Source organism: Phytophthora cinnamomi, assembly GCF_018691715.1.
Source record: "Phytophthora cinnamomi strain GKB4 chromosome Unknown Contig46, whole genome shotgun sequence".
Lineage (NCBI taxonomy): Eukaryota > Oomycota > Peronosporomycetes > Peronosporales > Peronosporaceae > Phytophthora > Phytophthora cinnamomi.
Genome location: NW_027150979.1, coordinates 145,883 through 171,214, shown reverse-complemented (window position 1 = coordinate 171,214; position 25,332 = coordinate 145,883). Strand labels below are relative to the sequence as shown.

General features: G+C 58.1%; 16 protein-coding genes across 19 annotated transcripts; 10 read left to right on the top strand and 6 right to left on the bottom strand.

Annotated features, from left to right (window-relative positions):
- Positions 1-240: 240 nt before the first annotated feature.
- On the top strand, positions 241-966 carry IUM83_12626 (Hsp70-like protein; the record flags this gene model as incomplete). Its single annotated transcript, XM_067937266.1, has 1 exon — positions 241-966. The coding sequence occupies one exon, from the start codon at positions 241-243 to the stop codon at positions 964-966; it is 726 nt and encodes a 241-aa protein (XP_067790449.1).
- A 294-nt stretch (positions 967-1,260) lies between these two features.
- Positions 1,261-2,181, top strand: IUM83_12625 (Transmembrane channel protein 7; the record flags this gene model as incomplete). Its single annotated transcript, XM_067937265.1, has 2 exons — positions 1,261-2,030; positions 2,097-2,181. The coding sequence occupies 2 exons, from the start codon at positions 1,261-1,263 to the stop codon at positions 2,179-2,181; spliced, it is 855 nt and encodes a 284-aa protein (XP_067790526.1).
- Positions 2,182-2,420: 239 nt separating this feature from the next.
- Positions 2,421-3,413, top strand: IUM83_12624 (uncharacterized protein; the record flags this gene model as incomplete). The annotated part of the gene is made up of 2 exons (XM_067937264.1): positions 2,421-3,226; positions 3,308-3,413. 2 exons carry the CDS (start codon positions 2,421-2,423, stop codon positions 3,411-3,413), a joined length of 912 nt encoding a protein of 303 aa, XP_067790527.1.
- A 213-nt stretch (positions 3,414-3,626) lies between these two features.
- On the top strand, positions 3,627-4,689 carry IUM83_12623 (uncharacterized protein; the record flags this gene model as incomplete). Its single annotated transcript, XM_067937263.1, has 2 exons — positions 3,627-4,531; positions 4,611-4,689. The coding sequence occupies 2 exons, from the start codon at positions 3,627-3,629 to the stop codon at positions 4,687-4,689; spliced, it is 984 nt and encodes a 327-aa protein (XP_067790531.1).
- A 350-nt stretch (positions 4,690-5,039) lies between these two features.
- On the bottom strand, positions 5,040-5,528 carry IUM83_12622 (uncharacterized protein; the record flags this gene model as incomplete). Its single annotated transcript, XM_067937262.1, has 1 exon — positions 5,040-5,528. One exon carries the CDS (start codon positions 5,526-5,528, stop codon positions 5,040-5,042), a length of 489 nt encoding a protein of 162 aa, XP_067790452.1.
- A 1,494-nt stretch (positions 5,529-7,022) lies between these two features.
- On the top strand, positions 7,023-7,805 carry IUM83_12621 (uncharacterized protein; the record flags this gene model as incomplete). 2 transcript variants are annotated; one of them, XM_067937261.1, is made up of 1 exon in its annotated part: positions 7,023-7,805. In XM_067937261.1, one exon carries the CDS (start codon positions 7,023-7,025, stop codon positions 7,803-7,805), a length of 783 nt encoding a protein of 260 aa, XP_067790530.1. The 2 variants fall into 2 exon arrangements, with proteins under 2 accessions (XP_067790530.1, XP_067790529.1); XM_067937260.1 differs by having other exon boundaries at positions 7,233-7,805.
- A 764-nt stretch (positions 7,806-8,569) lies between these two features.
- Positions 8,570-9,460, bottom strand: IUM83_12620 (protein kinase; the record flags this gene model as incomplete). Of its 2 annotated transcripts, XM_067937259.1 has the most annotated exons (3): positions 8,570-8,588; positions 8,683-8,806; positions 8,878-9,460. In XM_067937259.1, the coding sequence occupies 3 exons, from the start codon at positions 9,458-9,460 to the stop codon at positions 8,570-8,572; spliced, it is 726 nt and encodes a 241-aa protein (XP_067790451.1). The 2 variants fall into 2 exon arrangements, with proteins under 2 accessions (XP_067790451.1, XP_067790450.1); XM_067937258.1 differs by lacking the exon at positions 8,570-8,588 and having other exon boundaries at positions 8,592-8,806.
- A 195-nt stretch (positions 9,461-9,655) lies between these two features.
- IUM83_12619 (Protein TSSC1) lies at positions 9,656-11,067 on the top strand (the record flags this gene model as incomplete). The annotated part of the gene is made up of 4 exons (XM_067937257.1): positions 9,656-9,697; positions 9,783-9,866; positions 9,956-10,251; positions 10,332-11,067. The coding sequence occupies 4 exons, from the start codon at positions 9,656-9,658 to the stop codon at positions 11,065-11,067; spliced, it is 1,158 nt and encodes a 385-aa protein (XP_067790542.1).
- Positions 11,068-11,305: 238 nt separating this feature from the next.
- IUM83_12618 (Beta-glucosidase 26) lies at positions 11,306-13,591 on the bottom strand (the record flags this gene model as incomplete). The annotated part of the gene is made up of 1 exon (XM_067937256.1): positions 11,306-13,591. The coding sequence occupies one exon, from the start codon at positions 13,589-13,591 to the stop codon at positions 11,306-11,308; it is 2,286 nt and encodes a 761-aa protein (XP_067790541.1).
- Positions 13,592-14,309: 718 nt separating this feature from the next.
- IUM83_12617 (MYND finger family protein) lies at positions 14,310-15,689 on the top strand (the record flags this gene model as incomplete). Its single annotated transcript, XM_067937255.1, has 1 exon — positions 14,310-15,689. One exon carries the CDS (start codon positions 14,310-14,312, stop codon positions 15,687-15,689), a length of 1,380 nt encoding a protein of 459 aa, XP_067790540.1.
- Positions 15,690-16,490: 801 nt separating this feature from the next.
- IUM83_12616 (Phosphatidate cytidylyltransferase) lies at positions 16,491-18,269 on the bottom strand (the record flags this gene model as incomplete). The annotated part of the gene is made up of 1 exon (XM_067937254.1): positions 16,491-18,269. One exon carries the CDS (start codon positions 18,267-18,269, stop codon positions 16,491-16,493), a length of 1,779 nt encoding a protein of 592 aa, XP_067790525.1.
- A 1,163-nt stretch (positions 18,270-19,432) lies between these two features.
- Positions 19,433-20,848, top strand: IUM83_12615 (CAMK/CAMKL protein kinase; the record flags this gene model as incomplete). Its single annotated transcript, XM_067937253.1, has 2 exons — positions 19,433-19,642; positions 19,733-20,848. The coding sequence occupies 2 exons, from the start codon at positions 19,433-19,435 to the stop codon at positions 20,846-20,848; spliced, it is 1,326 nt and encodes a 441-aa protein (XP_067790539.1).
- An 82-nt stretch (positions 20,849-20,930) lies between these two features.
- IUM83_12614 (uncharacterized protein) lies at positions 20,931-22,217 on the bottom strand (the record flags this gene model as incomplete). Of its 2 annotated transcripts, XM_067937251.1 has the most annotated exons (2): positions 21,250-21,281; positions 21,359-22,217. In XM_067937251.1, the coding sequence occupies 2 exons, from the start codon at positions 22,215-22,217 to the stop codon at positions 21,250-21,252; spliced, it is 891 nt and encodes a 296-aa protein (XP_067790537.1). The 2 variants fall into 2 exon arrangements, with proteins under 2 accessions (XP_067790538.1, XP_067790537.1); XM_067937252.1 differs by having other exon boundaries at positions 20,931-22,217.
- A 222-nt stretch (positions 22,218-22,439) lies between these two features.
- Positions 22,440-23,422, top strand: IUM83_12613 (ribosomal RNA large subunit methyltransferase J; the record flags this gene model as incomplete). Its single annotated transcript, XM_067937250.1, has 2 exons — positions 22,440-22,466; positions 22,538-23,422. The coding sequence occupies 2 exons, from the start codon at positions 22,440-22,442 to the stop codon at positions 23,420-23,422; spliced, it is 912 nt and encodes a 303-aa protein (XP_067790506.1).
- A 33-nt stretch (positions 23,423-23,455) lies between these two features.
- IUM83_12612 (TRNA-specific adenosine deaminase) lies at positions 23,456-24,433 on the bottom strand (the record flags this gene model as incomplete). Its single annotated transcript, XM_067937249.1, has 7 exons — positions 23,456-23,538; positions 23,611-23,720; positions 23,804-23,830; positions 23,936-24,024; positions 24,108-24,212; positions 24,283-24,353; positions 24,424-24,433. The coding sequence occupies 7 exons, from the start codon at positions 24,431-24,433 to the stop codon at positions 23,456-23,458; spliced, it is 495 nt and encodes a 164-aa protein (XP_067790505.1).
- Positions 24,413-25,223, top strand: IUM83_12611 (putative conserved nuclear protein; the record flags this gene model as incomplete). Its single annotated transcript, XM_067937248.1, has 5 exons — positions 24,413-24,517; positions 24,597-24,668; positions 24,744-24,785; positions 24,860-24,935; positions 25,006-25,223. 5 exons carry the CDS (start codon positions 24,413-24,415, stop codon positions 25,221-25,223), a joined length of 513 nt encoding a protein of 170 aa, XP_067790536.1.
- Positions 25,224-25,332: the final 109 nt, after the last annotated feature.

Here is a 25,332-nt window from a genome sequence, read left to right as displayed (position 1 = left end):
ACCCCATAGTCCCACAGTGAATCGAGCGAGACCTGAAATGCGCGGGAGGGGCTTGTGCTGGGCACTGCGCGCCTCGGTCTATGATCGGCCGGGGTCCTGTCTGTTGCCACCCGCTGTCAAGGCCCCACCCAACCCACGCGCAGCCAGCTGCCGAGCGCTTCAATGCCATTTAGGATTTTGCGGCGTTCGACGCAGCAGATCTTGACTGAGAGTGTGTCGTCACCGCGGTGGTCAGTCGCTATGCTGGACGCCATCGCGCTGTCGGAGGAGGAGCTGGGGCTGCTGTTCGCCCCCACCTCGCACGGAGCTGGCGAGCACGTGCAGCTCCGCTCTGGCGGCAGAAAAACCGCTGGCCAAGCTCGCGCAGCCCCCAGTGGATCGGCGCTTAAACACGCGGCCAGCAAGAAGAAGAAGCCCAAGAAGGTGGCGAGCGCCATGAGCAGCGGCTCCTTCCTCACGACCACCGGCGCCGCCGTGCCCGCTCGCTGCGGCTACCGGACGGGCAAGTGCCAGAACCTGCAGGCCTTCAAGCGCAACGGGAAGCTGCACAAGCTGTGCGAGTTCCACCGCGAGCGTGCCAACCTGAACCAGAAGAAGCTGGACCGCAAGAAGCGCATGCAGCGCTCCAAGCTCTCGGCCGCGGCGTCGCCCTGCGAGTCCGTCACGTCCGAGGACGACGCCCGCAGCGTCGACATGGAGGACCGCTCGCCGCGCGCCGTCGAGGCGGCCGTGACCAGCAGCGTGTTCGTCAAGACCGAGCCCATCACGACGGAGGTCAAGAACGAGCCCGACCCGGAGCTCGTGCTGCCCACCAGCCTCCACGAAGCCCCTCTGGCGCTCGGCTGCGAGGAGCTCGCCATCTTCTGCAGCCTCATGGCCTTCGACATGAACCTCCGAGCGCCGGCGGCTCGAGACTCGCCGCCAGTCCGCACGCCCTCGTGCCATTACTCCACGAACGCCGTGTGAGGCGACCTCGCCCCTAGAGGGCTATCAACGCTAGTAAATTATTCGATACGTTCACGCACACCATTGAATTGATGAGTTGGCGAGTGAGACTCTTGTTGACAAGCATTCATCAGCAGCAGCATCAGCATCAGTTGGACCACGCCATCCTCAATTCAATTGAGGATCCCATCTGAATTCGTGGCCGTTTACAGATCAAATCGGAACTTTTTAGAAGAACCTCTTCCCATCTCGCACCCGATCTCCCTGCCAATACATGTATAATACTGGTATTCCGGAATCTCCACGAAGACGACCATGGCGGCGCTGCTCTCGTGGGTGAACCTGGCGCTGTATGCGCTGCAGCTCTTGGTGAACGCGCACTCGGCGCGCTACATCGGGCCTATGTCGCAGCGCTACGAGACGCTCATCACGCCGGCGCCCTACGCCTTCAGCATCTGGGGCTTCATCTACGCCTTCCTGGCCGCCACGGTGGTCGTCGACTGCTTCTGGCCCGCGGCCTCCTTCTACTCGAGCGCGCCCAACGCCACCGTGCTGCGTGCACTCTTCGCCGTGTCGTGTTTCATGAACATGGCGTGGATCGTCTTCTTCACCAACGAGCTCGTGAACGTGGCCACCGTCACGATCGTGGTGCTGTGGCTCGCGCTCTTCGCGCTCTACGCGCACATCGCGCAGGAGCGCCGAGACACGGGCTTCGAGCTCAAGCGCTACGTGCTGAGCGAGCTGGGCGTGACCGTCTACTTCGCGTGGACCTGCGCCGCCACGCCCATCAGCTTCGCCGTCACGGCGCAGTACGTGGCCAACGACTACCTGTCGCTCACGTCGTACGTGGCGCTGCTGTCGCTGCTGGCGGTGGCCACGCTGTCCGCTGTCATCTACGAGGGCGACGTCGCCTTCGGACTCGTTGCCATCTGGGCGCTCGCGGGGCTCGCGGCCAAGACCACGACGCTGGAGCCGCGCGTGGAGCTCGTGGCCATGAACATCCGCGCCTGCGCCACGCAGAGCGCCGCCATCGTCGCCGCCTTCATCGTCATCTCCATCGCGCACAAGCTGCTGGCGCCCAGGACGTACGTGCCGCTGCTGCAAATGACGTCGTGACAGGAGGAGGCTAACAACTTGTTCACTCTGCGCAGGCACTTCCAACCGCTCCAGTCGGGCGCCCCGCTCTTCAGCGACAAGACCGCGCAGCACGTCGACTACGGCACCACACACGCCTAGAACATGAGGTAGAAGGCATAAGCCCAATACATCCTACTCGCTGGCTCCTCCTGGACCGTGGCAGAGCTCCGTTTAAAGCATCACCGCGGCGTCGAATTCTTCTCCCTGAGCATGATCCTCTTGCTTGTTAGCCTGCAGCCTGCAGGTCTCCAAGCAGCTGTGCCGCTACATTCATCCGAAAACTTCAAGCAGCCACAGCAGCTTCAGAATCGAATTAGAACCGAGGAGAGCAGGCGGGCATGGAGACGATGCGCACGGTTCTGCAGGAGACGGCGAGGCTGCCGTGGGTGAACGCCGCCTTCTTCGGCCTGCAGATGCTGCTGACGGGCATCGCCCTGGCGGTGGGCGACGCCGCCGACGTGCGCACGAAGCACGACACGCTGCTGACGCCCGCGGCCTACGCCTTCTCGGTCTGGAACGGCATCTACCTGCTGTGCATGATCCTGCTCGTCACCGACGTCTCGTACGCCGGCCTGTCGCTCTACGACTCGGCCGCCAAGCCCAACGCGCTGCGGCTGTGCTTCGCCGCCTCGTGCGTGGCCAACGGCACGTGGTGCGTCGTGCTGGCCAGCGGAGACGTGCTCGGCGCCAGCGTGCTGGTGTCGCTGCTGTGGCTCACGCTGCTGCCGCTCTACGTGTTCGCGAGCTACGAGCGCAACGTCCAGACGGTGCTGTGGCACGAGTACCTGTGCAGCGAGCTGTGCGTGCGCCTGTACTTCGCGTGGATCACGGTGGAGGCGGTGGTGAGCTGGACCATGACGCTGCAGATCGACTCGGGCGGCTTCCTGCCGCTGTCGACGTACCTGATCTTGCTGGCCACGCTGCTAGTGGTGGCGCTGTCCGGGCTGTCCCATGGTCGAGACCCGGTGATGGCGCTCGTGGTGGCGTGGGCGCTCGTGGGCGTCACCTCCAAGGACGTCTCGAGCTTCGACGCCGGAGCGTTCGCCGAGTTCGAGAAAGTGCACGCGGCAGCCACTCTCGGAGCGGGCGTGTTGGTGGCCATGGTGCTGGTATCCTGCAGCTACAGGGTCATGCAACTCAACTGGTACGGGTGCTGCTCTCATCAACTAACTAACTACCTAACCGATCGCTAACAACTTGTGTGCTGACTCGTGACACTCAACAGCGTGTCCAAGCCGCTTTCGCCGCGCCCACGCCGATTGTCGAGACTCTCACAGGCCTCCACTAAGGACAACGAGTACGGCTCCATCCGACTCGTGACCGCCGCCTAAAAGCATCGGCCTCCATCCTGCAGCTCCATTATTGAGCTACATGTATCACCTGTACATGCTTGTCTTCTCTACCATGGAGTGTATCCATCTCGTATGACTCAGAAATCTATTTCGTCCAATTACTGTCCGTCATTTCGCATCTCCCCGCCAATCAGCGCTGTTAATCACGCTCCATCTCATTTCGAGCTCTTCCACCAAGACATCCTCCTCTGCATGATGGACCCGCCTTCCCCGGGGCGGCATCTGGCCAGCGCCAACGTCGCGCTCTTCCTCGTGCAAATCGCCGTCGCCGTCGGCGTCTTCTTCTTCGCACCCGCCGGCTCCTGGGCGCCTTCCAAGGCGCCAGGAGCGCACGTCGCGGCCTCCGGGGCCTCGGACAGCAGCGGCTCGCTCGCCCTCGTGCCCACCGCCACGCCCACAGCCTCCACACTGACGCCTAGCAACCCGCTGGCCCCTCCAGCCTACGTGTTCTACATCTGGGTGCCTATCTACGTCTTCACGGGCATCACCGTCGTCACCGACCGCTTCTACCCGGCCTACAGCTTCTACCTGACGTCGGACGACCCCAGCTTCCTCCGCCAGTGGTTCCAGCTCGCCTGCCTGGCCAACATGGCGTGGGTGGCGCTGGACATGTGGTTCAGCTGGGTGCACATGGCCACGTTCGCGCTCTGGGTGCTCTGGTGCACCGTGCTGCCGCTCTACCTCTTCGTGGTGCGCCACCCCACGCCGAGGTACTCGCAGGCCTGGGTCTACTACTTCTGCAGCGAGTTCTCCGTGCGACTCTACTTCGGGTGGCTCAGTGCCGACGTGATCTTCGGCATCGCCGACGTAATGCAGTACATTCACGGAGCCTACTTCGGGTTCAGCGTGTATGCGGTGCTGCTGGGAGCTCTGTTGGTGCTGGCGTTCGGCACTTATGTTCATGGTCGGGACCCCGTTGTGGGGCTGGTAGTGACGTGGGCGTTGGTCGGTCTCTTATTTAAGCACACGACGTTCCCAGGAGAGACACAGGACGTCTTCGAGAAACTGCGGGCTGTCGCCATCGTCGTCGCGCCCGTTTTCCCGATTCTAGTGTTCATCGACAGCGTCCGATACGTCTACGTCGTCCATTGGAAAGCGTAAGTTGTGTGCGCTTTGGTGCTGGTGATTGATATTGCGTAGGACTCACGTTACTAATGATGGTGCTTGCTGCTGCAGTGCAAGAGTTCCAAGTGCCAGCGACGAGTATTTCAAGCCATTCGTATTCGAGACGACGGCTGAGTATGGGACTGTGTAAACCGTCATTTATCAAACCCGGCGTAGTCGAAGTGTGCGTTTGTTTATACATTGGTCAGCCGACGTTTTTGAGCCCCCCTGTGTTCGATGTAACCGCGACGTCTACATTAAGCTAGATGTTTACAACGAGATTGGCCTCCTCTTCTCTTCCCAGATCTCACTTAAAAGACGTGCACTGCAGGTTGAATCAGTTCACAAGTAATAGTACAAACAAGGTGCTCCATCACTAAAGTTGCCAAAATAAGTCAAATTGAGCAGTGGGGCGGAGTTAGTGGGATGCGTCCAAAACTTGATGCTAAACTCCTAGCTGCGTGAAGATCTGGCTGGAAGTACTTGGTTATGAATCGCGGTTCATTCAAAGAGGGACCACAGGAGGTCCCCAAATACCATAAGGGTGAAGACCGCCACGACAGCTACGGCGATGTCTTGCAGCGTCTCAACTGTCTCCAGCATTTCACCTTCAAACTGTTTGGGGCTGCAGATTAAGCCGTGCAGGACCCACGCTGCAGAAATTGCCACGGTGGGGTCATGATTCGAGTCATGAACTCTGACGACAAGTGCCAACAGCACGACCAGCAGGTACGTGTAGACTTGAAAGCTGAAGTAGGCACTGTGGTAGGATTGCACTACGTCGATGACAGCGAAGAAGGCTGTAGCCGAGGGCCAATGGAAGTAGAGACTCATGGCCAGCTCGTCCAGAATGACGTGGTAGATCAACTCCTCGGATTCACATTGAAGGGGTGTGGTCGCCAGGTAGAACGGTAGCACGAGGCACCACTGCGCCACGAGCAGGATCGTGAGCCAGTGGGTCTCGCCGCTTCTCTCCAAGTGCTCGTGCATCAAGTCCACCGTTGATCCGATAGGAATCAGCGAGAGATCGATGAACGACTTGGCTTCTTGCGTCCATCCTGTCGGCAAACTCCAGGATATACATGACGTTGAGGATGGTCTGCATCCAGCGAAGCGGAGTCCTCATATCCGGCATGGTGCTCGTCGCCAACTTGATGCAGCTGTCTTGATACGGGTCTTGTCGGAGGCTTGAGAAGGAACAGTTCCCTCGAAAGGCACTGACGTCCCTTTCCCTTTCGAGCGGCAACTCGAAAGGCAGATCGAGGTGATACAGTAGGTTTTGGCCATGGATCTGCCACAAGTGCAAAATGCTGCGCCTGGGTTACTGTTCATCTCACGAGAAAGGCAGTCTCCTCCCTGTCGTCGAAGATCAAACCCACGGCTTTTCTAGCTGGTTCAAACCATGGTTCAGATCATGCTGTTGGTCGTGGAGAGCAAGATGACATCGAAACCTGGTGAAGCGGATGATTAGCTCCAGAACCTTCTCGTGTTTTCGACTTCAATCCTTTGCGCTGGTACGATGGGCGATGGAAGCAATCAAAAACGGGTTGATCCAGCAACTCCGCTGCACACCGCGTGAATCACATCTTCATACAGCATGCTTCTACCCATCGAAAGAGTTCCCGGGACAGCTACGAGATGATGCACATTCCAAAAGTGAAAATGGCTGAAGCGAAGCTAGGGGGATCGCTCGCCCTCAGGCGCCACCCATCGCACAGCCTGCTAGGCGTGGTTTCTGAGCGAAGCGTTCGGTCAGGTTTCCAGTGCTACAACACACCAAGTGCAGCCATCTTACGCAAGGCGGATATGAATCGCATGCAACCCCACGAGCAGCAGCACAGACTTGAAAGCGAAAGTCATGGTTTGCAGTTTCTGGAACGTCTTCAGAGAGCGATCCCCAAAAGCGAAAAGTCCAAGAAAGCAGGTAGCGACAAAAACTCAGGCTTGAAGGTCAACGCTTGAAGGCCGCTCATAAGCTGGACGTAGACGGCTTAGCTGAGGTAGCTGCCGTGGAGGTGCCATATCGTATCGATGACCACAACTATGGTATCAGCACCCGCCGGAATCGGAGGAACTCGACAAGTCCTTTTGCAACACTCGTAGCACTTGGTTTCTCATCGATCTATCAGACAGGACGAGCAGAATTGACGGTTCGATCAAGAAGTCTTTCAGACGGCGACGATAGTAATGAAGCCTATGAGTCAATTGGAGTTGAATATTTTCTTGAAGACATACGGCAACCGTTGTCCATGTTGAAGTTGAATCCGCGAAGTTGACTTGGTGTTTATAGTGCCTGTAGTTCCATGGGACCGTGTGAAGCTGGTCCTGTCACCTTGAAAAACGCATTCTTTGGTCTAACGGGATCTTCGGGAAGCACTTGTCTCGTTGTCAAGGGAATCCTAACTGTCGGGAACGAGATCAATAGCAGGTCTTGTTCTCATCACTTTTCATTTATCCGCCTCGCTCACACATCGAAACACCAGAATGGAAGGCACCTGGTTCGCCATCATAAATGCTGCGCTGTTCGTGATGCAAACTGTCGTGAACATCGTGTATGCCAAGCGCTTCGTAACGGTGGCGCGAGACTACGAAACGCTGATCACACCTGCAAGCTACGCGCTCGTACTTTGGATTATAGTCTATGCGCTGGAAGCTGTGCTTGTCGTTGTCGATGTCATTGCTCCGCGGTATTCAATGTTCGCTGATGCCAACCAGCCAACTCAACTACGTTTATGCTTCGGCCTGACGTGCATTTTGAACACCATTTGGGTCTTCTTGTACGTCTCGGGTTACGTATACGCGTCGACCGTGATCATCTACGCGCTTTGGCTAGCTCTGCTGGTGCTGTACATTTACGCCGTGAACGACCGGAACGCGCGTGAAACTGGTCCGTTTGACTGGACCTTGTACCTGTGTAACGAGGTTCCAATCTCAACGTACTTCGCGTGGGTGACGACTGTTGCCTTCACGGAGCTGGCGATGTCGATGCAGCAATCGAACGACGACTTCCTGGGTCTGACAACCTACGTCTCGCATCTCTGTGTTGTCATCGTGCTCGGACTGCTCACTTCACGCTACGCACAAGACTTGATCTCGGGTCTTGTCATTATCTGGTACCTCATCGCAGTCTCGATCAAGCACGTCCAGCTTCCACACTCAGTGCAGTGCATGGATATCGCTGTACGCGCGTGTGCTGGAGAAGGGGCTGCGATCATTGCCGCGGTGCTGGCGATCAATCTTTGCCAGTCACTTATGGAAGACAGGTAAGCCATGTCATTTGGGGCGACTTGACTTAGGACAAATGCTAATAAGCGTGCAACTCTTGTGCGTGCTTGTGCTTGTTTGTCTTGTTTTGCAATTTGCGCGCGTGGAGTGAAGTCGTCCTCCAGCCTCGAATATGGGCTCGGGAATGGCTGTCGTCGCGGGTGCCACCTACGGCACCACCAGTGCATAACAGCGCACTTCCTGCTGTTCCTCGGGCTACTGCACGCGTTTCTATTGCCGTGCACGAAGCTACTGGAGTTCCAGTCCCGTAGCACCAGTGAGTAGGTTTGTTGGGGCAACATATTTTCTTCTTTTCCATCCTCCACTTGGAGCTTCCGTTGTCTCTCAACATTTCCGACCTGATTTCACGTTACGATGGGAGCTCAATTGCCTTGTTTGATCGTGCCCTAGAACTTCAACTTCGATGTTGACGCTCTCTTCCTTGAGATCGCGAGCGAGAGCGTCGTGAGCTTGGATGGTATTTGCCTCGAGGTGACAACGAAGCATCTCGATGCCGAGATGTATTCTTGTATTCTTTGCTTTCCTCCCCCTCGTCTTCGGATCGCCCGCGTGAGAGATGTTTGTGTTTGTGCTTGCGCTTGTGCTTGCTAGACCTTTTCTTCTTCTTCGAGCGATGGCGACGGGATGTTGACACTCCAGAATCACAGTCACTATCGCTGCTGCTCTGATCATCTCGTGGTACTTTCTGAAGTTTCTTGAGCAGCTTCCTCTTCTGCTTCGACGACAAATTAGCCAGGAACGCGTCTTCAGCAGCTTCTACATCCTCTGTCAGCAAAAGAATCCTCCATCAGACTCGGCACTGTCAACCCAGCAGACAGCATTTCGAACCTCACCATCATCTGACTGCAAGATTTCGTACTCTTGCGTTGCCCCTTCCTGCATCTCCAGCGGCAGCGCTCCTCGTCGAAACACCAGCTCCTGCTTGGCAGACTTGAGCTTGTTGATCTCCGTGACCGGGTCCTCCCAGCGCTGCCTGGTGGCATCTAACACAACCAGCCCCCACCATTAAAACCCTCAATCTCATTGAAACTCCACCAACTACCTACCCACTCACCATTGGGATTGTGGTCGCGCAGTTTGCACTCTCGGTCCCCACTCTGATGCCCCCACTCCCCGCAGCGGATGCAGCGCACGTTGCGCAGTCGCAGCCCCACCGGATTGAAGTTGACCCGGATCGTTTCTGTGTATTTGCCCTCCACCGGGGCGTCCTTGAGAATGGGGAACCGCTCGACCTGGTCCTTGATCGTGAGCGTCTCCTCCGCTCGGCGCCCCACATATCTCTCCAGCTTGCGCTGCGACTCTCCTCGTCTCTCCGCTCGGCGCCTGAACTCCCGCACCGCCTCGTCCTCCTCGCCCTGCGTCTGCTGGCCCTCGTCTTTGGCCTCTGGAAGCCCTGGAGGCGCCGCGTACAGGAAGTTCACCTGCTGGCTGGCGGCGCGACGAGCTGCGCCGGCGTCTCCCGCGGCGGCGGCGGCCTGCTGGGCCTGCAGCGCCTCCGCAGCCTTGCGCACCTCCTTGGCCTTCTCGCGCTCGCGCTCCTCCCGCTCCTTGGCCCGCTGCTCCGCCACCCAGATGCGCTTCTGGTTGGCCTTGCTGGCCGGGTGCCACGACTTCTGCCCCAGGAACTGCAGCGACATCACCAATTGCAAATTGAGTATGTGGACACTTTTTGTTGCGCTAAATCTGTGTGATGGCTACGTTTTGACTAGATTTGTGTGTTGGCTACGTTTTGACTAGATTTGTGTGTTGGCTACGTTTTGACTAGATTTGTGTGTTGGCTACGTTTTGAGTAGATTTGTGTGTTGGCTACTTTTGGGGTCATTTGACCAAAAATGTTCGGGGGCGGCGCATCCAGCTTCAGCTTCGGCACCAAGGTGCTGACTGCCGTGCTGTGGGCGTAAGTGTTCTGCTGGACTGACGTATTGCCATTGGGCTGTGCTTTGTGTGTGTGTGGAGCAGGTGCGGTCGCTGGAGCCGGTGCTGGCGGAGAAGGACCGCGCGCAGTTCTTCGCCGGCTCGAGCTCCTTGAACCAGCCCAACCAGGTACTGGACGATACGACACGATACCCTCCCCATAGGTGTGCGTCGACGCTAATTACTTTGTATTTTGTGCCCATTTGTTGCCGCTGTAGATCCATTTAGTGGAGGTGAACGACAATGGTAGGGACATCACCACGCGCCAAGTGTTGCGCCACCCCGGGGAGGTGTTGAGTCTCGCGCCGAGTCCGCAGGACCGCCAGCTGCTGGTCACGTGCGGCAAACAGCGCGGACAACCGGCTGAAGCTTCGCTGTGGAAGATCCCGGATGCTGAGGAGGCCCCTGATCACTCGGGAGGCGACGCAGAGGAAGAGGGCCACGCTGCTGATGCTGCAGCTCAAGATCTGACGCAGTTGGCGGCGTTTCCGGCGCAGAAGCTGCCGGTGTCCGAGTACGAGTGACGACTCGGGTGATTTTCTCTGCGGAGATTGGGGTCTAGAGCTGACTTTTGGGTGGTGTTCTGGTTGCTAGAGTGGCCTGGGATGCTACGGCAGACACGCCGACATTGGCGTCGGCGCACGAGACCTTGCTGCGCACGTGGCAGTTGGACGGTGGATCGGTGGAGACGCAGGAGAAACTGGAGCTGGATGTGTCGATGCTTGGCGGCACTACGAAGAGAGGGGCTAGCGCGCTGGCTTGGGATCCGCACCATGCTTCGCAGCTGGCCTTCGCACTTGGTGGCGGTGTGCGCACGTGGGATCTCCGAGCGAAGCAAGACAGTGTGAGTGTGGAAGACGCACACCCGAGCGCAACCCTGTCGCTTGATTTCAACCCGAACAAGCCGTATGCCCTTGCTAGCGGCGGAGATGACGGCAAACTCAAGTTCTGGGATCTACGTTATGCTCGTAAGCCAGTGCTCTCGATGAACGCGCACTCGCACTGGGTTTGGAGCACGCGCTATCACCCACAGCACGATCAACTTGTTCTCTCTGGGGGCTCGGACGCAACGTTGGCTCTTTGGCGAGTATCCTCGATATCGTCATCGCCGCTAGTTGAGCTGGACGAGCGCGACCTAATGGACGAGACGGCAGGTGGTGCCGCCGTGGCAGATACCCTCATTCGACGCATTGAAGAGCATGAGGATTCTGTGTATGCTGCTCGATGGGCTGCTGGGGGAGATGCCTGGATGTTTGCCTCGGTATCGTATGACGGCCGTCTTGCTATCAACCACGTGCCATCAACAGAGAAGTACAAGATTTTGCTGTAAGATGTCGAACAGGACGGAAAACAGCATGGTGAGAAGTAATAGGCATGCTAGTGTGTCTTGTTGGTTATCTGGTTCGGTTGGGTACGTCGGGCCTGGAGACCTGCTGTCTGTCGTTTCTCGATAGGAAGGTCTCTTCTCGATATCTACACCATTTGATTGTTTTTTGTTGGTTTCTGCTACTCGCAGCTGCTCTACTAACGCTTGTTTCACGCACCTCACACTCCACGTCAAGCTTCACTCAACCGCGCATGAGCTTACTGGCCTCGTTGCGAAGCCAGTCTAGCTCGTCCATAGCCTGCTGGAATCCAGTCATATCACCCTTGCCAACGCAGTCAGCCACTTTCTGCGCCGCGGCAGCAAGACGCTCCTCCAAACTACTGCTACCAGAGGTATCGGCCTTTTGAGAACTAGCACCGAGAGCTGCGGCTGCAGCTGCCGCACCAGCGGAAGTACTCGAAGGGGCTGCTGCACTACTGCGCACGATCCCAGATCCAGGTGCGAGCATTTTCTTGCCGGAGGCCTTCGGCGTCGTGCGGGGTATGCCAGGGAAACCGGGAGGTGCAGTCACCGACGGTGCTGTTGCCGGCACGCGGTCTCCCCGATCTTCCTTCTTCGTTGCTAGCAGGCGTGCCGCGTTATTAGCGCCGATTCCAAGAGAACTCTGAATAATCTCGTCCTTGGCGCGAGTTTTGTCCTCGCTGCTTAAACTACCCCGTCGCGCCAATTCCGCAACCTTGCGCAAACGTGCACCGTTCGGGCTCATCATGGGCAAGCCGTTGCCCTTGCTCGACGATGTCGTGGATGCATCGTCGTCGTCATCCCCCATCGGAGGAGGTGGCGGCGGTGGCGGAATCGATAGCGCCGAAAGCCCGCCTTGCTGCTGGCGAGCAGCATTGTAAAAGGAGACGAAGCTTCCCGAAATCTCTGTGTTGTCGTCATAGCCGCCAGTCACCTGCACAACATCCTCGTCCGTGTAGTCCTGCGAGCTGGATTCATCATTAGCTGAAGTAGATGAGCTCGCATCTGAGGCCGAATCATCATGAGCCCCATCCTCGGCGTCTCCGTGGCGCTCCGCAATTCCAGGCATGGCACCTGCAGTTCCATAACTCGGGTATCCCCCCAGTTCACCGCCGTCGCCGAAAGACATGTCGCGAGCAAGCTCAAGGCGACTCTTGCTACGTCGACGGAACTTGAAAAATTCGGCAGCATTACCAAAACTGCCGCGCCGGGCTGCACCTGCAGCCCCACCAGATAGTGGCATACCGCCAGAACTCGATGGTGAACTTGACAACGTACCCGAAGATGACAGTGGGGGTGGTGGGGACTGCAAGCCCGAATTGCCTCGACTACGCGTCGACGGCTGCAACGAAAGTCCCGTTAGTTGGGCAGCAGCTTCAGCAGCAGACGAGTTTAGTCCGCTCGTGCTGTTCTCAAGATCCGAATCAAGTAGCTTCTTCCGTCCAGTATTGGTTTGCGGCGTGTTGAGCACGGCCTCAGCCACTTGCCAGGGTACCGTCATCGATGGCCTTCTTGTAAGCCCAGGTGGCGGTGCCAACACCGCGTTCTGGTCCTGCGCTTGACTTGTTCCTGCAGCAACAGCATCATTGGAACTCGATTCATCTTTCGACGCGATGTTATAGTAAGACGTCTGCTGGTTGTAGAACGTCGCACCACTGCTTGCAGAGGCATTAAGCTTCTTGGTTCGAGCTGGCGGCGGAGACCACGACGGCAGTGCAGTGGAAACAAAACCACCGCTCTCATCCATAGGCGGAGGCGGCGGGAATGACTCTTCCGGGAACTGCAGCAGTGAGTTGCGGCTTGAAGTAGTACCATCGTCAAGACTGCCGCGTCCAGGATCCGTTTCCTGGGACGATGTCGAGTTGCCCCCTCCAAAGTCGTATGAAGAGAAATAGTCTTCGGGGGTCTGACCTCCGGTATATGAGTAGCGCATGGGCATGTTGTCCGACGTGTCGACATTCGGCAGCTGCGAGCTGCGCGAGCGACTGCGATGTCCGCGCACCGGAATCACGTCTCCTGACGATCCCGAGTTCAGCGGTCCAAGACTGCGGCTAAGATCACTCGGGCCATGGCTGCGACTAAGGTCGCTGGCCTGGCCTCCGAAGCCGCTATACTGCGCGCTGCCGAACTGCGTGCTGCTGCTGCTTCGAGTATGATGCGCGCGCTTCGGTGTGCTTCCAGGAGTGAGCGAGCTGCGCAAACTGTCGCGGTAGTGCGACTTGGCGGCGTTGCTTAGCACCGCCTTGCTCACCAGCCCGGTCACCTCACTGGCATGTACTGGCACGTTCTGCGACGCCACACGCAGCGCCGTGAGTTGCTTGAGCTCCTGCACCGACATGCCGGTCTTGGGGATAACCGGTGGGGTGGCCACCGCTGCGGGCGTGGCCGTGGCATTGACCACCGCCATGTTGATCTTGGGCGTGGCCGGTCTCGAGGACGAGAAGCCCTCGGGCGCGGCGGTCTTGGGCGTGGCCGGGTTGCCTGCCGCTGCCGCCGACTGCTGCATCCTCTTCTGCGTGAGCCGCTTGAGGTCTTCCACTGTCATGCCGCTCTTGATGCCCATCTTGGCGCCAGTCATGGACGGCTTCTGCGTGCCGGGGCGGGCGGTGGCGGCGGCGCTGCGGAATCCTCCGCTGCGGCTGGGGTGGAAGCCCAGGGCCTTCTGCTGTTGCTGCTGCTGCTGCTGCTGCTGCTCTGGTACTGCTGGTACTGGTAGGGGTTCTGCGCCTGGGCCTGGGCCTGCAGCTGCTGCTGGTAGGCCGAGAACTGCTGCTGGGACGCCGCCGCCGCCTGCTGCATGTAGCTCTGCTGCGAGCGCACGCCCCCCTTGCGGCGGTTCATGTCCGCCATGCTGGACCACAGACGACGACACGCACGACACGACACACACGGGGGCTCTCTGCGCGCTGCGGCTGCGGCTCGCGGGGCTTGTGCTCGGGCTGCTCGGCGCTGGGTGTCGGGGCTCACTTAGCTCGGCTGTGAGCTCTTCGCCCCCCTCGCCCGGATGCTGTGTGCAAAATTTGGGCCACGTAATCACTTGCGCTCGGTATGCGGCTAGTACTGCGATCTCCGACTTAGATTTGCAATTTATAGTTCTATTCTCTATACTATCCCACGTGTAATTTCTACTAATATATTTAACTTGATTATTGTATTGCGGTCAGTCGAGCAGGATCGCAACCCTTCAAGATCTCACACTTGCGCTCTTGCTAGTCGCTTCTGACATGGGCAAGAAGACTCGGCGCCAACGGCTGGCGGAGAAACCGGCGCCTGCAGCGTCGCACGCCGTCGCCAGCGACGCGCAGCATCTCAAGCTGGACCCGCGTGGCGATGGGATGTACAGCGGCACCTTCCGCTGGCTCGAGACCAAGGCGTTCCCGCAGCTGCCGCCGTTCCCATCGCGCAGCGTCGACTTGTCCGGCGGTTGGAAGGAGTACCTGGCCTCCAGGAGCTGCCCGAGCGACCATGTGGACCTGGTGGTCACGGCCACGTACGATCCATCGATGCTGGACGCGCTGAGCTTCCCCGTCACGCTGCTGTACGCGGCGCAGCTGCTGCAGCTCTGCGCGGGCCCGGAGCTGCGCGTGCTGGTGGTGGGTGCCTCGCAGAAGGCGGAGCAGCGCGTGTGGCGCATCACCAACTACTGGAACGAGCTCGCCGCCTTTTTCTCCAAAGCCAGCGTCACGCTCTTCTTCATCGGCCCGGAGGTCGACGAGCGAGACGCCGACAGACGCAAGGACGATCTGCCCGAGAACCTCGCCGTGCGCCACTTCCGAGGGACGTTCGGGGACTTCCAGGCCTCGCAGGCTTTCAGCGACTGCACGCCGGAAACCTCCGTCATTGTGGGCTACAACACGGGATTCGGCAACTTCGTGGACTCGCATCGACACGAACTGCTCTTCAGCTGGCTGCCGGACCTTTTCCGCATCGCGGAGTCGAGGATCCCTGCTATCTTCACGTGCGCCAACGACTACGCCGACATGAACGGGGAGTTTGCAGTGCAGTCACGCATCGTTGGGGCTGAGATGCTGCTACTGCCGAAGCAGAATCCGTTTAGTGCTGCCTCGCATTTCCATGAAGAAGGACAGCGAGACACGGCGTGGTCGCGCGGCAGCAGCTTCCTGTACGTCGTGCGGGGTGTTGACAAGACAAGACGAAGTGAGATAACTTCTGGAGACGTAGTGGCACTTCAGAACCGACTGGATGCCGATTTGGATATGCATTTGCAGGACAGCTTGGGTCGTCACTTCTACAAGGGGATGGTGCTGACGAAAGAGCAGGCGTCGCGGTGCAAGGCACTGAGCGGCAACCAGTCCCTGGGACAGGATGTTCCTGGCCCTCAAACTGAGTTGGAGACACCCCGATATGAGTTGATGCCAGGACAGCATGAGAACGAGGTTGTTGCCGCAATTTTTGTGCCCAAGATAAAATCAGCCTCGGAGCGGATCGTTATGGACCTGTCAGACTCGGTCCTGGTCGTGCTTGTGCCGGGGAAGTATCTGTTGAGGACGAAGCTACCATTTCAAGTCGATCAAGGAGATGGAGCGCTGAAAGCAGTGCTGACACCGCCAGTTCTTCGTGTTTCCTTCCGTAAAACTAGCTAGCTACCTTTTCTTCTCCTTGTAACACAGCTAGCCTTCCTCTTAATATGTTAATTTCTTGATCGGTTTGAACGATATGTCATTGGCGATCTCGCGCGCAACTTTCTCGCCCCGAAGAAGCTCGACCAGAGTGACAGCCCAGGCGATAGCTATCGCGGGGCCTTCGCTTGTCACGCGATCACGACCTTGTCGTCGGAGTACAGGTCATCCATTACCAGTTTGTAGGTTGTCGTCGGGAATACAGGTCACCCATTACCAGTTCGTAGATCGGGTGGCCGGCCATAGGCCCCTGGACAAGCGCGTTGTGGAAAAGAACTTCGTAAACGGCTTCACCAATCGCGCCAGTACAGCTTTCCTGCAGCTTTTTGGTTCAGCAGATTCGTCAGGGTTCGACAAGCCCCCAAAGTTTTAGCACCAGGGCTACCAGGAATTGCAATGACATCATACTCGTCATTGACACAAAACTCGACCGGCTTCCCTTGGCCAATTTCACGATGTGGTGCAGATGACCGCCTTCATTAGCAACAGTGACTTGAACGCCACCGCGAGCCAAAACATCGCAAACAGCTGCCACCTCGATCTCCACGCTGCCCATTGCCACAGGAACGAGCGCCGTCGGCTTGGGGTTCATGATCTCACTGATCGCCTGTGCAATTCTGGCCTTGTTGATCCTTCGGTGAATGCTTAAATGCTCAACGCTGGCCAACGTGGTAAAGTTCAATATGCGCCTTGCGTCCAAACTCCGTGGAACACCAAATTGCAACTTCACTGTTTTTGCGAACTCGCTTGAGCTTACGCCTGGCGTCACATCACAATAGACGCGTAGTATCGTGCAAACACCAACGAGGCAAACATGAGCGCGTCAATCCGATCTAACACACCACCGTGGCCAGGGATCAATTTTCCAGAGTCTTTCACCCCCGCAGCACGCTTCAGTAAGCTTTCGAATAGATCTCCAAGCCGTCCTACCACCACAGCCAGTACCGTGAACCCAATTTGTGCAATTGCAGACCCAGGCACATTGAGCAAGTCAGACGAAATGAACATCGCTGTCACACCGAAGAAAACAGCCCCAAGTGTTCCTTCATAATCCTTGTTCTTGGACAGGTGCGATGCCAGGGGGTTGTAGTGGCTGTAGTGACATCTCTCCAGTATTTTACCCGTCAGATATGCTCCTGTATCTGAAGCCCACACGACGTAGAGCAGCACGATCAGCAGCTTACGGTATGACTCGAGGCGCTCATCGTCCACGAAAGCGACAATCACCGAAAGACTGCCGATGATGTACAAGTAACCGAGCATATCCAACGCAATGTGAAGAAATGTTGCGGGGCCAGAAGTGCGAGTTTGTAGTCGAAAGAAGACGATAACCACGACGCCAGAGAGGAACACTTGAGCTGGTTCCAGGGAGACACCGCAGCGGAAGCGGTTAATCGGACAAGCGGTCGAATGCATGGTCAGCAACGTAAAAACCGCCTTCTCGACAATGCAGATAAAAGCATATCTCCAATTTGGCGTGAAAAATGCGCAGAGAGCAGTGACGTAGTCCGTGGCGACGCTATAGAACCACCGCAACTTGAAAAGTTGCTTTTCCTGAAGCTCAGGGATATGATTAACGTAAATCAGGAATGCTGTCGTGGTCACAACGGTGCTGAACGCTGATAACACCAAAGCGGCGACCCACTCGTTCTGCTTGAAGTACTTGTCGGCGATGTTGGACACGGCACATTTGGAGAAACTTGGGTGACTCAGATAGTCTTCGTCGTCTCCCACGTTGCTGTTGTGGCTGGGCCTTCGTTGCCGGGGGATGTCTTCTAACCGAGGAGATACCGCAGCTGCTCTAGGTGGCAACGGGGGTGATACCGGCGATGACTGGACGGTCTCACCGCTCGTGCTGCCAGCGGTGCGTCCTCTATTCACGTATGCTACATTGCTGTCGATGTTCCGTTCTCCGTCGCTGCCGCTTTCGCTGCGAGTGCTGCGACTGTAGCTGTCAGACACGCGGCTGCTGTCTCCGTCGCGGTTTTGTTGGGTGTGCGCAGCGCTGTTGGCGTCCCTGCGCATCAGGTGCGGCTCGCAGGCATTCATCTTGGTCATGATGCGCAGGTAGATGCGGTGCTGCAGCCATGCGTACTCGAACGAGCAGATGCTGGTCACGAACGTGCAGAACGTGGCGGTGGCGAAGGCTGGCGACAGCCACAGGAAGATCGTGATGAGCGGCACCAGCACCAGCGCCGACAGCACGCGCTGCACCACGTTCTTTCGCAGCCACCTCCTGGCGGTCTTGCAGGCGCCGCATCCCCCGGTCGACGCAGCGCCGGAGCACGAGACGTTCGAGTCGCTGGGCGACGGCGGCGCCAGCACGACGATGTTCGCGGTGGCCGTGTGGTAGAAGAAGGCGGACGGCGAGCCAGGCGAGCGCGGCGTCATGGGCGTCGCGGGTGTCACGGGCTGGCGCGTGAAGCTGCCGCTGCTAGGTACGCTGCGCAGCAGTTGCGGCTCGGAGGACGTATCCTCTTCCAGCAGCAGTTGCGGCTCGGAGGACGTATCCTCTTCCAGCAGCAGCGACGGAGGCTCAGTCATGGTCAGTATGTTAATCGCGCGTAGATTAAAGCCGTTGATATGTTCAGACTCAATGTACCCTATTTGAGGTACAGTTTGAACTGCACCTCTTCAGAATCGGCAATGCAGGGCACAAACACGCCGAACACGCCAGCCAGCGTGACTGACGCAGGTGTGGGTTTCGCGTGACATCGGCGGGCTCAACACTCATTTTTATCAAAAGGCTCGCTAGTGCAGTAACGAGAACGAGATGGAGCTTGGATTGCTAGCAACTTGCATCCCACGCAGCGGATAGCTGCTCTCGGCCAACACTGTGCCGGCAGTGAAATGTCAACTACTGTACACGTTAATGAACATGTGCGCGTACGTTCGGTTTTGCCAATACATTGTGCCCGCCAGCAAGACCCGGGCTCGCCGCAAGCAAAGACCTGCAGCTACAGTACTCGTATCTAGAGATTTTGGCACCGCGGTCGCCACATCCAACGTTTCTGATGCATTCAACCTTCCATTCTACAGCAAACTCGGGTTGAAGCGGATGCAGCCTGCAAGGAAGACTTGATGCTTGATTGAGGATGCCCACAGTAGCATGGTACGTCAGCCGAGGCCATTGATGGTTGGTTCCCGACAACTACGTAGCGCGCAATCCGTTTCGCGAGTGCCGACGGGACTCGCCTCAAGTCCAGCAGCAAGGCGCAGGTCTCGCGCGACGGCAGCCAGCCATCTCCTCGGCGACCGTTGCTGCCTCAAGAAAAGAACCCGTCTGAACAGACGGGTTCTTTTCTTGAGGCGGCGCACTTGCGCATGCCGCGTGATGACACTTGCCCGCGCATTTTCTCGTGGGCATACGTGCGATTATCATGCTATATGCTAGTGTATTGGGTTTGGGGAGGCGATTGAGGTGCATTCTGCCGATCTCCAGCATTCTATATGGTAGGTTTGCCCATGACCTTCGCCGTCTGATTCCGATACGCGGATTGGGTGTGCGTTTTATGTGCAGGATCTCAAGCTCCGCATTGGCTAAAAATAGGTGGGATCGTTTGGACTTGTGCTCAGTATGCACGCGCGGCGGTTCGGGCTGCGTTCGATTTTGTCAGCTCACTTTGCAATTTGCGGCCTGGAGGGCACAGCTGCCGTCGAGCGGATCGGAACGAGACAGAGAGCCACGCGCAACCGTATCCGAGAGCATGGCGTCGCTGCTGGACACGCTGGTGGGCGGCTACGCGTCGCTCTTCTGCATGAGCGAGCAGCGCGGCTCGCCGCAAATGTCGGCCAAAGTCCACGCGCCGCTGGGGCGCCGGCCGGCGCCGCACAAGAAGCCGGCAAAGCGGTCGATCGCCGACCGCCTGCGCGCGCTCATCGGTGACACGATCAGCGAGGAGGAGCTCGAGCAGCGCGTACGTACTGAGTTCCCCTTTTGGATGGCAGTGGTGGTGGGAAACGAACTGACGATTTGCTTTTGCGACTTGATTTTTCTGTGGCTGCAGCTCACGTTCGGACGCGTGCTGGGCACCGGTGCGACATCCAAGGTCTACGAGGCCGTAGACACTGCCACTGGCGAGCGTGTGTCCGTCAAGGTGTTCGACAAGGTCGGGATGGTGGAGGCGCGCCGCTCCATGGTGGCCGACGGCCAGTATGTACCCGAGAAGGCCGTGCACCGCGTGCGGCGACGCCTGCTGAAGCTCGTGTCCGAGCTGGAGATCTCCAAGTCGCTGGACCACCCCAACATCATCAAGTACCTGGGTGCCTATGAGACATCGCATCGCATTTGCATTGTCCACGAACTCGTCGAGGGCTCGGACCTGCTGGAGCACCTGCTGGAGAACGGCAAGATGCCCGAGGACCAAGCGGCTGGTGTGTTCCGGCAGCTACTGTCTGCGTTGGAGTACTGCCACGCCCGCAACGTCTTCCACCGCGACTTGAAACTGGAGAATGTCATGATCACTAAAGACTTGAAAGTGAAGCTCATTGACTTTGGACTGTCGGAAGTGGTGCCTTACGCGGAGCAGCCGCTCAAGACGGTCTGCGGCACTCCGCTGTACTGCAGTCCTGAGATCCTTTTCCTCCACGCGACGGCGGAAGCTGCTCGAAGCGGCTTCCAAGGAGGCCCAGCTGATGTGTGGAGCGTGGGTGTGCTCATCTTTGCGCTCCTGACAGGTTGCGCACCTTTCGATGACTCGGACTTCCACCGACTGCGTCGAGATGTTGCACGCAACCACATCAACTATCCTGCGTACATTTCCGACCAGGCAAAGGGGCTTTTGAAGAATGTGCTTGTGACAGACGCTCTGATGCGTCCTACCGTCACCGACTTGCTGTCCTATGGTTGGTTCCAGGACTTGGTCGAGGATGATTCCTCTGTTGGCAACAACGAGGACGACAAAGCCACCACGGATGTGGGAGAAGACTGGTTGTGCACCAAGCACAAAGGTGGACTCAAGGAAGACACTCGGTGCCGCTCACTGTCTTGTCGCCGTACCAGCGGCTCCGATGGCACATACAGCTCGAGCGCTAGCCTCGAAGATGTTACTAAACGCCGTCCTTCGTCGCCCGCGCACTACTCCAGCTTGGATAACGAGGTTAGTGATACTACCTCCGCATGATTGCTGCTCAATGGTTAGGCGGACGTTCGGCTCATAATATATTTAACTAAGAGTGATCACTTCTCCATCTTCCATGCATTAATTAAGCCGACGACGTGGGGGCAGTGGCTGACTTCAGTCCTGCCCGAGCCTGCTCGGCCTTCAGGCGCAGCTCCTCAGCACGACGACGGGCCTCTTCTGCCTTCTTGGCGGCTGCCTCCTTCCGCTGGTGAGCAAGCTCCTTGTTCTTCTCGATTTCGTCCAACTTGCGTTGCATCTCTCGCTGGCGCTGAGCCTCTTCCTCTCCGAGCTGGGTCTCGATCTGGCGCCGCGAATTCGCGCGCACTTTGGATGCAGCCTGAAACGCCTGGTGCCGCATCGTCTCCGCCTTCTCTCGCGCCTCGCGCGCCTTTTGCTCCGCCTCAGACCGCTTGCGCATAGCTTCCTCCTTGCGCTTTTGCACGGCAAGCAGCTCTGCCTCCTGCGCTTCACGCAACTTGAGTGCTTCGAGATCGGCCTGCTTGGCCAGACGCTCGCTGTTCTTTTGCTCGTAGAGCGCGGTGGCTTCCCGAGCCTTGTCGTTCATCTGCTTCGCGCGAGACTTGCTATCGATCACGGTCTGCATCGCGGCGCGTTTGCGCTGCTCCGCCTCGGTCTTCGCTTGCTGCAGCGCCGCGGAGGATGTCTGGTGCTCGAGCGACCGTCGCGACGTCTCCGACTCATAAATCTTGAGAGCCCGCTCCCGCTCGTTGAACTCGGCCAGCGACGCCTTGCACACGGCGTCGATCAGCTTCTGGTCGGCCTCCTCCTCCGCCTTCTCGCGGGCGCGTCGCGCTTCCCACATCGTGTCGACCGCGGCGTCAACGCTGCTTCTGGTGGCGCTGGACGTCGCACTGGACACACTGCTCCTCTCGCCGGCATAGCCCGCACCGGAGGCGACGCCCGCAGCTGCTAACGACGCGTTGGCGGCCATTGCCGCGTCGCTGTAGGTCGACGACTGCGTGTTGCTATCGAGGCTGGAGGCGCTGGCGTTGCTGGCAGAGCGGCCCGCTCGCTGCGTGGGCTCCGTCTTGAAGCTGGGCGGTCGGCCGGTGGAGGTGCTGGCGTTGGTTCCTCGCTCCTGCTGCTGCGGCAAGTTGCGCCACATCTGCGGGCGCGAGTAGTCCAGGCCGTCTCGGGTGGGAGGCGTAGCCATCGGAGCGACGTCGACCGGCACGGCGTACGGGATTTCTTGCTGCTGCGGCGGCGGCGCTTGAGTGTACGGGTATTGCGGCTGCGGCGCTGGCGGGTAGTAGGGGGCGTACGGAGCGTACTGGTTGGAGTTAGGGTAGCTGTAGGACGTGCCGCTGCCCGTATGGAAGTTCGTGTGGCCTGGGTACGAGAAGCTCATCGAGCGGCGACGGTGAGAAGGTGGTCGCCTTCTGGTGAATTTAGAAATAATGGCAGCTGTACCCAGTGAGTGTATGCGACGAAAAAGAAGGCATTGAGTAATCCGAGTCTGCATTTCCACCAATCACGTGACTCGAACGTGTGACACACGGAGGCTGCTGTCACTTGTGCCACCATCTGCACAGCGCCTCAGAATGGTGGGCGGAACAACCACTGGGCGAGCATGGGCCGGACTTCTAAGGACAAGCGGGTGGGTCTGCCGCTCTGCTGACGTCTCTGCTGTTTGCCTGCGCTCACCTGCCGCTCTCTGGTGCTCGACAGGACATCTACTACCGCAAGGCCAAGCAGCAGGGCTACCGTGCGCGCTCGGCCTTCAAGCTGCTGCAGCTGGATGACAAGTTCGGGCTGCTGCGTGGCGCCACGCGCGTCGTGGACTTGTGCGCGGCTCCCGGCGGCTGGAGCCAGGTGATCGCGGAGCGCGTGCCCCCGGACAGCACCATTATCGCCGTGGACCTCATGGAGATGGCGCCTCTAGACGGCGTCGTGCAGCTGCAGGGCGACATCACGCACAAGGTCACGGCCGACGAGATCGTGGCGCAGTTCCGCGGCCAGAAGGCGCAGGTCGTCGTGAGCGACGGCGCCCCGGACGTGCTCGGGCTGCACGACCTCGACGAGTACCTGCAGGCGCAGCTCGTGCTGGCGGGGCTCAACATCAGTCTGCAGATCCTGGAAGACGGCGGCACCTTCGTGGCCAAGCTCTTCCGAGGCAAAGAGGTGTCGCTGCTGTATGCCCAGCTGCGCCGCTTCTTCGGAAAGGTGACGTGCGCCAAGCCCAAGACCAGTCGCAACTCCAGCTTCGAGTCGTTCGTGGTGTGCCAGGATTTCCATCTGCCCGAGGGCTTTGTGCCGGACATGGAGCGGAACTTGCTCGACTTGCGGTACAGTGAAGAGGCCGAAGACGAAGACGCTGAGGACTGGTACACCAGCCGCGTATCGGCTGAGCGTGGCGTCTGCGTGGACGTGGTCTTTATGGGCGCTGGAGACGTGTTCGGCTATGATGCTGACCAGTCGTACCCGCTTGACGAAGGCGAGGCAGGCAATGGCGAGCAAGGCGATGCGGCCAAGTATGTCCATCAGGAGCCTCTACAGAAACCCATCAACCCGCCCTACGCAAATGCTCTCAAGAAGCAGCAGTGCAAGCAATAGAAGTCTATATCGTCTAGAGCGCATGCGATGCAATCACGCCTTTTCTACGGTTGTAGGCAGCTTGGCCTCCTCGCTCTCGGTCCCACGCTTCTTCCGTTTCTTCTTAGAGTCCTCAACTGCATGGTCACAAGCACGGTAAGTTAGCATGCACCCAACGAGGTGGCCTGTCATCAACAGGTAGTATGCACCTCGTGGATTCTCGCTGGTGTAGAACTTCTTCAACAGTGTGATAGCTTCCTCCTTGAGAATGCCCGACACGCACGGGAAGCCCCGGTGCACTTTGCTGTTTGGAAGTGCACTGTCAGTGCGACGAAAGCAAAGCGACAAAGAGCTCCGTCAGCGCCAATACGCACAAGTACCCTGGAAAGCTAGACGTCTCACCTGCGCTCGTGCAAATTGAGAACGGAGCTGCATCCACCAAAGCGGTCGTTGTGGCAGCCAAAGTATACGCATTTGATGAACACGTGTGCGAGTGCCCCCGCACACATGATGCACGGCTCACACGTCACGTACAGCGTCGACTCAGCCAACACCTCTGTCGCTTTGTCACCGTAAGTGGCGGCGATAGACTCGATCGCCACGATCTCCGCGTGCATCGTCGCCTGCAGTCATCATGTTGATATGTTAGCTCAGTGCCTACCATACCCAGCGTCAATTTACACCATAAAGACCCCTGCTAGCTAACATTGAAGAGCTCGTTCACGCGGTTGGACGCGCGAGCGATGATCTCGCCCTTGTACACGAACACGCACCCCACAGGCACCTCCGCTCGATCCAGCGCTCTCTCGCCCTGAATAGACAGCAGAATCGACAAGCCTTATAAGAGTTTATCAATCAAAGAAACCCCTATTGTTGCCTACCTCGAGCAGGGCTTCGCGCATGAAGTGCTCGTGATCATCGACGTCCACCATCGCAATTAGCAAAGAGTAACCTTATGCCACGAGTTACGTAAAAGGGTACACAACAGGGTTACAGCTATCACTGACGAATATGAGCCGCACCTTGCTGCAGCTACGGCGCAGTCTCCGCGCGGCGACGCGGCCTCCGTTTGCACTGACGCGCCGCCGGATCAACTATGGCCACGACATGCACAAGGTGGAGCTCATTAAGCACTGGTCTGCGCAGTTTACGTGGCTCTGATGGTGGCAGAACCGTGATGTTGTTGTGCGGACAGGAAATGCTCAACGGCACGGCCAAGGTCTCCATCACCGAGTACGACGAAGGAGGCTTCGTCGTGAACGACGTGGTATGCCACGCAACGCTGCCTAAATTCTGTAGAGGCACTGGCTGCGGTTTCTAACCGGTGCCGTGACAAATGCAGAACATGCGCGGAGGAGTGGCGCTGTTTTCCGAGATCGCGATGGTACGCTCAGCTTTTAGATAGGGGTCATCGTGGCCGTCGTATTCACGATGGCACTCTTTGTTGTGCTTGTGCAGCTATGGAAGCCGAAGAGGATTGAGGAGATCACACGCGAGCATCTCACCGTCTTCACGGTCGCCAACCCGCCTATCGGTAAGTCGAGCGATGCGCGTTGACGCGTTTGATTGCAGTGCCTAATATGCTGCTGACGATATTTCTGCAGAGATTTTGGTGCTTGGTTGTGGCGAGCGTATCAACCACGGACTCGCGCCGGAGTTGAAAGAGATGCTCAAGGTGAACGGAATTGTGGTCGAGTACCTGGACACTGTCAACGCTTGCGCTACTTTCAACATCCTGAACGCTGAGGATCGCCGAGTGGCTGCTGCGCTGCTGCCGTACGACCCCAATGCTGCCCCTGAAGTTCTGGAAACTTCCGTGTAAAGCGCACCACGACAACTTGCAAGAAAGGGAAGAAGAAAAATCCATACTGTAGACCTCGATCAGAGGCTTCTTTCCAGCTCAAACCACTCCGCAAGGTTCTGCCAAACCC